General features: G+C 47.6%; 1 protein-coding gene across 1 annotated transcript; it reads right to left on the bottom strand.

The window, feature by feature from the left end:
* Positions 1-215: 215 nt before the first annotated feature.
* Positions 216-2,787, bottom strand: LOC119092533 (glycine receptor subunit alpha-4-like). The gene is made up of 4 exons (XM_037215492.1): positions 2,756-2,787; positions 1,655-1,886; positions 931-1,426; positions 216-232 (listed from the first exon to the last, which is right to left on the bottom strand). Exons 1-4 carry the CDS (start codon positions 2,785-2,787, stop codon positions 216-218), a joined length of 777 nt encoding a protein of 258 aa, XP_037071387.1.
* Between the last annotated feature and the right edge of the window lie 7,193 nt (positions 2,788-9,980).

Raw genomic sequence — 9,980 nt, forward strand, 5'->3', positions numbered from 1 at the left:
GGCATGTTAACAGTTGTACACATACATATCCATGTATGTACACGCATGCCATTTACTCATCTCACTTGACTAAAACAAACAAGGGATATTGCACGCGTGGATTTGTAAAGTGTGCATATAACTACAACGTAGCCGCTACAACGAGTAACATTGATCGTTTGGAGTCGCTGTAGCCATAGAAGGGCTATACAGGCGTACAGGGAACGATAGCATCATCAAACTGCAACTCCAACTGCCGATAACACGACAGTCTCACAAACATTGGAGGAGCGTTTCCGCTCGGCACCTGACGCTGCAAGCTTCACTGCGCGTTCCGATCAGTCAGCTTCGAAAATCGGTCTACCATTGTTAACCATGATATTGGCTCATCACCTGGCTTTCATCATAAAACGAATTTTTGGCTATTATTGATAAACAATAGCAAAGTATGTCCAGGACACAGGTTGAAATGTCAAATTTACATTGAATTTATTCTGACTGAAGGTAGAGGCGGCTGCCGGCAATCCGCGTCGGCTGTGTCCCTGTGTCCACTGGACCATAACAAGGGTTTGTCTGTGTTGGTTCGCCGCAGACGTGCCGAATAACTCCCAGTCTGCTCCTGCAGGCGGCGTGTGGCGCTACGATCAATAGCACAAGCCTTCAGCTATTTCTGACGGGACATGTAAAAAAGCCAGTAGACAATGTTGAATAAAAGAAATGTGATCGGAAAAATGAATTTGGACACATTGTCAACGAAAGCCGCATCCTCCGAACATACCTTTTTCCCACACCACAGCACTAAAGCGCGGAAGACGGATGCCCCTCCGTCCTCTTTATCTAGAAAGACCATTCTAGACTTAGGTTTGATGTCTCCACCGCGCAGATCAGTCGCCGTGTCATTCTTGTTCATTGGCCGAAACGGCACCACAGTTGCCCCACCTCGAAATTTACCGGTCATAGTGATCTTGAAGTTGTAAGCCAGAGTAAACTCCACCATGGCCAGGAAGACCACCACGATGCAGAAGAACATCCAGACGTCAATGGCCTTCATATAGGAGACGGGCGGCAGCGAGCGCTGCATGGTGGTGAACTGGGTGGCCAGCGTGAGCAGAGACGTCACACCCAGCGCCACGCGACCCGGCACGTTCTCCACCGGGATCCAGAAGCTCAGAAACGAGACGAGTACGATAAGAATCGACGGCAGGTACATCTGCACAAAGTAGTAGCTGAACTGGCGGTCGAATATGAACGTGGCCTGAACGCAGGTGTGGGTCAGGTTGGCGCCCTCATACATGTGATAGTATGAACAGTCATGTGACTCCACCGAGCTCAGTGTGTACTGGGGAATTTTGAACTTGAAGTTGTTGAAGTAGACGCCGGGCGAGTTAAAGGTGAGGTTGATGTACACTCCGTTGAAGATGTACGACTCGACAGGCAAGTAGCAGCGCTGACGGTCCAGGGGAAAAAATCTAAAATCAAACGAGCAGAAATTGGTAACACTCAGTCGTTCTGAGTACATTATCTTACTGTTTCCTTTGTTAAGTCGCAGTCCAGCATTGCGGCGCACCACGTGGTGTCGGATTGCTTTCTTTTCCTGCTTGAAGAAGAGGTCTGGCAACCAGATTTTGTCCAGCTGCTCTAAGTCAAGAATGATGAAGGGCTTCTCTTCACATACTGGAAACAATATCCTGAAGTCTTTCCAGTAGACACGTAAGTACATGTTCACAGTGAAATCTTGCCTCATCTCACTGATCTGCGTTATTGTCAAGATCCAGAAGGTGACCTGAACATCAAGAGCCCTGCCCTTGCTGAAAGGTGGCATAAACTTATCGTAGTTGTCCGGCAACACGTTGTAGATCGGCTGCACTTGGCATGTGCTGATGTTGACGTTCTCCTCCGCCGATAGCCTGAAACGAGACCCCGGGGGTGGTAAAAACGTTATTTTTTTGCCGACCAAATTTCTGCGGACGAATTTCTCAACAGCAGCGTAACACGACGCCACATGTCATGACATGGCGATGACGTCCATACCTAGTAGCGTCATCAGGAATCGGCGTATCACCGAAAGGGTCTTTCATCACCGCGACTTGCAATATCATGCACAAAACCGAAGCGTTCATTCATTCAACGCCATCCAATTAGTGCAGGATAGCTGCTGCTGCGGAGAATGCGGGCACACAGGCTCTGGACGATAGGGTAGTACAACTACAAAGCAACCTTCTTCCACCCTCGGGACTTGCCGTGGCCTCACGTTTATGTTTGACCTACGGCTGGATTTGCTGTCACGAAAAAATCTATCCTCGCTAAAAAAGCAATCCTCGATAACGAAAAAAACGGCGAGGGACCTCGACAACGGAGGCAGCTGAGCACATTACAGAATTTGGCGACGAAGCTACGCTACTCAGGCGCACCGTCAGAGCCGTCAAATTCCTAGACTCTGTCACTGAGTGTGAGGCGGTGCAATCTGTAACGTCACCAATGCGCGGGGAAGATATCCTGGACCTCGCCACCTCGTATGGTGGAGCTGCTGTATCTGAGGTCGGCAACGGTATTTTCAACTCTGACCACCGTATGGTGACGACTCAGTTTTCTGTAAAATGTGGACCGGCCCCCCACCCTATACGATCTAAGGCTTACAGTTACAAACAGGCAGACTTCAACGGCCTGCGCACTGCTCTCGGGCTTATTCCTTGGTGTATTCTAAATGATTTAAGTGTTGATGATGCTGTTCATCTGTTCTACGATCTTGTATTCGCCGCCACTGCAGACTTCATACCTGTTGTTGAGCTCCGAAAAAAATTCCTCCATACTTGGACCGGTCCGTTCGAGACTTGCTGTGTGACAAGGAGATGGCTCACAGACGTAAGAAAGCGCTTCCGACCGCCGACAATATCGCTAGGCACCGTACTGCTGGAGCCAACTTCAAAACAGCAGCTGATGCTAAATATCGCGAGTAGTTGTTGGGTCTAGCGCGAGACTTCGACAACCCAAACGTTATTGGTCCTTTGTTTAAGTCCTTGAAGTCACCAGCGCACATATCTCCTGTCCTTGATTGCGATGACATTGTGTACAAGGGCGACGAGCAGCGTGCCAACTGTCTGAATCTGTGTTTTGCTCGTCATTTCTGTGACCCTGACGTTCGTAAATTGCCTGACCCACCCTTGCTCGATGCGCCTAGATTAGACAGCTTTACCGTACCACATGGCCGTGTAGCACACTTGTTACATGATCTCAGTGCACACAAGGCATGTGGTCCCGATGGGCTCAGTGCCCGGATCCTCAGGGAATGTGCCGAGGAGCTAACTATTCCGTTATAAATAATATGCAGGCTTTCTCTGAACTCTGGCGTCCTTCCCGTCGTGTGGAAGTAAGCGACTGTGATACGGTGCATAAAAAGGGGTTCAAAAAGCTGCCTGAAAATTACAGACCTGTATCATTGCTTCCCATCTGCTTAAAAATATTGGAGAAAATTGTGAGCAATAGCCTATTACAGGTTTGCCTGCCCGCCCATCCCTCATCCCAGCACGGATTCCTTCCAAAGCGCTCTTGCATCACAAACCTTGATGTTTTCTTGAACACTGCTAGACATCCATCTCAAAAGGTAAACAAACAGATGCAGTTTACACCGATTGCTCTTCCGCATTCACCAGCGTGAACCACCTTCTCCTGCTACACAAGCTTTGCTTTTCTTTTTGCATCACTGGCCGTGCGTACAGCTGGCTGGAGTCGTACCTCAGCAATCGTTCACAGCGTGTAGTGCTGAACAGCAAACAGTCTGACTGGATTCCAGTGCGATCTGGTGTCCCGGAAGGCAGCATCCTAGGACAGTTGCTGTTCGCCTGCTTTCTGGCTGATGTTCCTGACCAAATTGAGAGTGAGTGCTTTATGTACGCTGATGATGTGAAAATTATCACCAAGTCGGCAACGTAGCAGATTGTCTTACACTTCAGGCGGATTTGGATCGCCTCTGTGAGTGGTCCAAAAATTGGGGACTGAAATTGAACCCAGCTAAGTGCAATACCATCTTATTCATCCTTCGCACTTCACCTGTTCACCATTCATACGCACTACACGGTCACCGCTTGGATAGCTGCCAGCAGATTCGCGATCTTTGCGTCTTGCTGGACACCAAGCTCACCTTTGCCAATCTCGTAGATCCAGCTATTTCAAAAGCAAATAGGATGCTGGGCCTTCTCATGCAAAGCGTGCAAATGCCGTTGTGCACTCGTCAGGCATGGTTCAATCACAAGGCTTTGCTTTGTGCCTTCAACGCTTGTGAGACCACTGATAGAGCACGGTAGCGTTATTTGGAGCGGTGCTGCCGCTTCCCATCTCGCCCGGTTCGAAAGCCTACAACACCGCTTTCTCATATGGTTTAGTTCGAGTAGCCAGTCTCGGTGTCCTCCAATGGATTGTAAGCGTCTTCTCGCTTTCTTCAAAACATCATCTATCAAGGCACGCTTCGCTCAGTCTGACATCTTATTTCTGTACAACGTATTTCATCACAGGCTTGACTGCCCTCACCTGACATCACTGTTCAGTCTGGCTACACCAGTCCGGCTTTCTCGGCATATCGGCCTTTTCCACCAGCCATTTGCAAGGGTCAACACTGTTAAAAATGGATTTGTCGCATGACTACCCGCTATCTGCAATATATTTTTGCAGCATTTTCCTTCAACTGACTTTTTTATCAAACAAAATCATTCCGATCTGATTTGTTTAGTTTCGCCGGCAAGCGTAGAACATTTTCTTGATAACTTGATGCGCGACTGTGTGTAATGTGTGTGTGTGTGTGTGTGTGTGTGTGTGTGTGTGTGTGTGTGTGTGTGTGTGTGTGTGTGTGTGTGTGTGTGTGTGTGTGTGTGTGTGTGTGTGTGTGTGTGTGTGTGTGTGTGGTGTGTGGGGGTGAGGGTGGGGTGTGGGGGTGGGGGTGGGTGTGGGTGTGGGGGTGGGGGTGGGGATGTGGGCGTGGGTGTGGGGTGTGGGTGTGGGTGTGGGTGTGGGTGTGGGTGTGGGTGTGGGTGTGGGTGTGGGTGGGTGGGTGTGGGTGCGTGGGTGTGGGTGTGTGGGTGTGGGTGTGTGGGTGTGGGTGTGGGTGTGGGTGGGTGTGAGTGTGGGTGTGGGTGTGGGTGTGGGTGTGTTGGTGTGGGTGTGGGTGTGAGTGTTGGTGTGGGTGTGGGTGTGGGTGTGGGTGGGTGGGTGAGTGGGTGTGGGTGTGGGGTGTGGGTGTGGGTGTGGGTGTGTGGGTGGGTGTGGGTCGGTGTGGGTGTGGGTGTGGGTGTGAGTGTTTGGTTAGGGTTTCTTGTTTGTGTGTGTATCGTATATTCATTGTTCTTAAAACTGGACTGCTTCCGTAATTGGGTTTTTGCCTGTGGAATGCGTATGTCCTAAATAAACAATAAACAAATAAACAATTTCAACCGGTGGTAGCCAGCGCTGGAGGATGACGTCTAACATGCGTCTTCCTCGAAGCCATGCCCCCTTACGGAAACCACGTGTGCGTTACAAGCCCCACCCCGAGCATAATGCATTCTTCACCACACTTTAGGCACGCTCCAATCCTGGCGCCACATATGTTACCTGCTGTGCATCTTTCGATGCGCCCCATCAATTGGTACCTACAGGTTTAAACTGTTTTTTAGGCTGTCTGGAAAGCAAGAAGTAATATTTGAGTTCCGGTTTGGGCTCAAACTGAGCGGAAGGCGGCTGTACAAAATGCCGCCCGAGAGGTAGTGGGGGCGTGCTGAAAGAAAGGTGCATCGGGGTCACAGAAACATGGGATCACAGAACTGTTTGACGAAAATAAATACCAGTTGTTTCGTTTTTTGTCATACTGAGCAAAAAAAAAACAACAACAAAAAACAATCATTTACGACTGTAGCCCAACTTTAATAGACCGTTAAATGCTTTGGTGAACCGAAGGTACCAAAAATTGCTCGCTCAAACTTAATGATTTTCCGCCGTTTGACCAATGAAATGACATGTGTTACACCAACATGATGCATAACAATTATTGCCGACCCTAGCCGTCTCTACTACCCTTTGTATATAGAAGCTCAACAGTAAGTTCGTTTATTTGGACGCACCGAGAGCCCGAAATTGGCAGTTTTGTTGAACTCATGCGTATGTCCATACCTGACCCATAGCCTGTAGATGTTTTTTAATTTCCCGCGAACAGAGTCACACGTAAATTCGTGACTGAACATCGGCATACACTGCTCCTTGAGCCGCACATCAACATGCCTTCCGCGCAGAAGGTGTCCCAAGGTTTTACTTGAGCTTGATTATCAGCATCTCCGTTTTTAACAGAAAAATCAAATTCCAGAGCCCCAGCCTTTCGGCACACCCTCAAGCAGGCAGGGACTCCTTAACAAGGTCACGTATAATATTACACTGCTTTTTAAAGCAAATGAGGTGCTCCGTGGTAACCGGGCAGGCTGCGAGAGGCAAAATGCGCCCTTCAAAGCCCTGTGCAGCTAAATGGTTCACGAATATCCAGCAGATCGCGGATATAAGGGATTTTGAGCCCATTATGAGGTCCTGAGCGGACCGTGAGCCCTGAGAATTCAGAAATAATCTCAGTAGTGAGAGGACGGTCCCTCAGTAGCCTGGCAATTCCCTAAGCACTTATTGCCCCCCCCCCCCAAAAAAAGGTGTGCAAAAGGGTCGTTTAGTTATAAACATGTGCTCTGGCGCCAAAATAGATCTCTAATCGGCTGGTGGGCCATCAGCAGCCAGCCGAACACTGCGATGGCCAGGAGGGTCCCAAAGGCGATTAAAAGTTCCCCTTCTTCACCAGGGGATCTGGATAACCAGTTAAGTTCCTAAGCTGGCCAATGGGAACCTCATCCCCAAGAGGCTCCTCAGTAGCCAGAGGACCCTCAGCGACAAGAAGGGCACTGGTCAGGTAAAACGGCTCGTGAGCGAACAGAGGGACCTGGAGTACACGAAATGTCGTGAGGTCAAAGCAGCCCGTGAACGGATGTTACCATTGGGGCCTTACGTTGCACGGAACTTCTCACGCCGTATGGCGTCACCTGCTTATATGGTGCCATCCCGGCAGACAGGACGGGCACCGAGGAGAATCGAGCCCTGTACCTCTGGTTTCTCCGGCGCGCGTCTTAACCACCACTCTAACATAGTCTAAGGGGGCCTCGGTAGTGCCTAGGTTATTTTGTGTTTTGAAATTATTTTTAATGGTAAGTACGTTTTGAGTCCCTGAAGCAGCCCGAGCGTCCACGGTGGCCAGTTGAAGCTGACTTATCTGCAACAGGGGCCTCTGTGTGGCCAAATGGGACGTAGTGAATAGGCTAAGGATGGGCTCTGCTCTTTCAACACGGACATTTTTGTTCACACTGGACGCAGCAAAAACGGCAATGCCTACACTTCCACAGAACCTCAGGTTTTGCAACAGGCAAGAATAGTCCTTTACCCACAAGGTAGCAAAGAAATCTAAGCACGCCTGCAATACTTGTCATACATGGTGCGGGAGTGTCAATTCACATTATTTGGGGCCCTGCTCGACCCAAATGCTGATTTGGGCCCCTTCAATGCTGACCCCTTCCCATAAAACTTCTAGCTGGGAGATTACAATTGGAAGAAAAGACCAACTTTAACAAAAAATGTATCTTCTACAAAATTAATTACCTGGCAATGACCATCATGATGCTTAAATAAAGGTTTGCTTAATCCAAGAAAAAATTATGAAGAACACAAATTACCTTCACAAAGCAGACCACGCCTGTTGATAACCACATTTAGGGGAGGGGAGGTTGTGAGGCCCTTGGCTTGCTATCCTCCCTCCTCATGTATAAAAATTGACATCGCTGACATGATGCCACGACCGGCAGAAAAAAACTATATTGCTGTCTACCACCAGTGTAGGCTGCATTTAAGTTCGGCCGTCTGTCCTCACAACCTGCACCTAAAATATGTAGTGATTATATTCAGGGTTCCTTCAGAATATATTTAATTTCAGTGTAAGCAGAAACGATAATGAAATATATATATATATATATATATATATATATATATATATATATATATATATTGCATTGATACGCTTGCATTGCTCACAGGTGCAAAGAAATCATGTATATGAATGATGAGTGCAGAGTCACTCACTTCCACAGCTTTCCTGTAACAGTAGGGGTGTTACCATCAGCAAATAGCCAAAATCACTCTCAGAAAGACCCACATGTCAATTTTGTTTGCTTCGCTGTGACAATGAGGCCAAAAGCCACAAAATCACCTAACATTTAAGCAAACCTTTTGGTTCAGGGGAAACAGCAATGTAAACTTTAAACCCCCTCCTCATTGCCTACATTTCCTACACCACCTTAATCTCCACCCATCATTGCTTTCTTATAACCTACATCATTGCCTATGTCAGTTTCCAGCAGACAAGATTGATGATGGGAAAAGGGTGACGTGGGAATAATTGTAATTTCAATGTTAGGAAAACGTTTATGAAATGATCGTATTTCAAGCGGAGGCAAAGTTTTCAAAGATAAGTGTGATGAGAGTAACTGAGCAGTGAAATATATGCAATATCCTCAAAAATGCATGTCTGCCCAGATTCGGCACACTTTTTCGCAAACTTCGGGGGGGGGGGGCTAAACAAAGAAGAAAATAGGCACAGACCTTTATTTAAAAATATTTTTGACTAGTAACCATGCTCAATCAGGGACAAAGCCATTATGACATCAATCAACATTTCAAAGGCATTCAAGCCTCCTGCCATTCCCTTCCCTGAGGAGTGCTAGCAGCCCCTAGCACCGAACCCACGTTTTCTTCAAAGTAAGGAAGGCCCGGTGCCTGCGGCTGCTACGGCGAATCAACAGCCGTTTCTTTTGCTCTTCTATGTCTTGAAAGGCAGTCTGAATAATCACAGGTCAATTTTTATTCTGCTTAGATCATCTCGCCAACTTTCTTTGAGCTGTCAATGAATAAAGTCAACAAGGCCCAACAATTAAACCTAGATAGGTATTTATGAAACGGCAATGAGAATGCCACTTGCAAAGCCGCAGTGCACTGCAAGTCACTGCCAGCCTCATATATTTCAGTTGCATCGTAACGATTGAAACATCTCTTAGCGGCCAAATAAATCGCCATGTCTAGATCTTTTTCATTATTTTTACCGTCTAGTTTTAGGCACTGAAAGTGGTGTGGTAAAGGCAGCGAATCGGCCGGCCGGCCGGTCCATAGGAAATACATTGATTTGTCGGCGACCTGTCACTGAGGCAAGCGACTAACTAAAAATCATAGGATATTTTTGTCGCGGGTTTGGGATGGAGCCTTAGAAAGATCTCATAAAGCCGTAGAGAACGGTAAAGGGTCTTTACGGGAAGACTTGCTTTTGTTGTGGGATAGAAATGCATTACCGCTCAAGCCTCATCTGAGATTGTAGATTGCGCGCCGTAATATGTTGTCGTGGTTGGCACCAAAACTTCCGGTCAACAGCATTTTGGGCGCAAAACCATGCGTTAAAGTTAACATTTTTGCCGCCGACCTCATCCACCAAGCCAGCAAGTCTTACTACCCCTGACAAGACTAGAGGCGAGTAAATATTTGTTTTTGATGTGATTGACAAAAGCATGGAGGACCCATTTCTTACACATCTCCGTGCGAATGATTAACGCGGTGTGACTTCGCCATTAAAATAAAACTAATGTGTTAATGTTAGTTAACCAGTAAGACACCCTCCAAAGAATTTGATGTCGCGAATCAGTGCCAGCATGAAATATGTCGTGACACGTGGAGGTTTGTAAAGCTCTGCCCGCAGATTTTCTGCGCTTTTTTTAGGAAGTCTTCCAGACAGCATGAGTCATCTGCTACCTGCCTGCTAAAGAACATTGAAAGCAGGCAGAATATCAAATGGAATTAAAGCCGCGCTGTGCCCGAAAAAATAATTGTCGAAATCGACACCGGCAGTGCTCAATTCTGGACGCCGATCTTACTGCTCAATTGTCAGTATCATGCAGGCATCATAAGTTCGGGTT

This window comes from Pollicipes pollicipes, unplaced genomic scaffold (assembly GCF_011947565.3).
Source record: "Pollicipes pollicipes isolate AB1234 unplaced genomic scaffold, Ppol_2.1 Scaffold_3447;HRSCAF=4054_pilon_pilon_pilon, whole genome shotgun sequence".
NCBI lineage: Eukaryota > Metazoa > Arthropoda > Thecostraca > Pollicipedomorpha > Pollicipedidae > Pollicipes > Pollicipes pollicipes.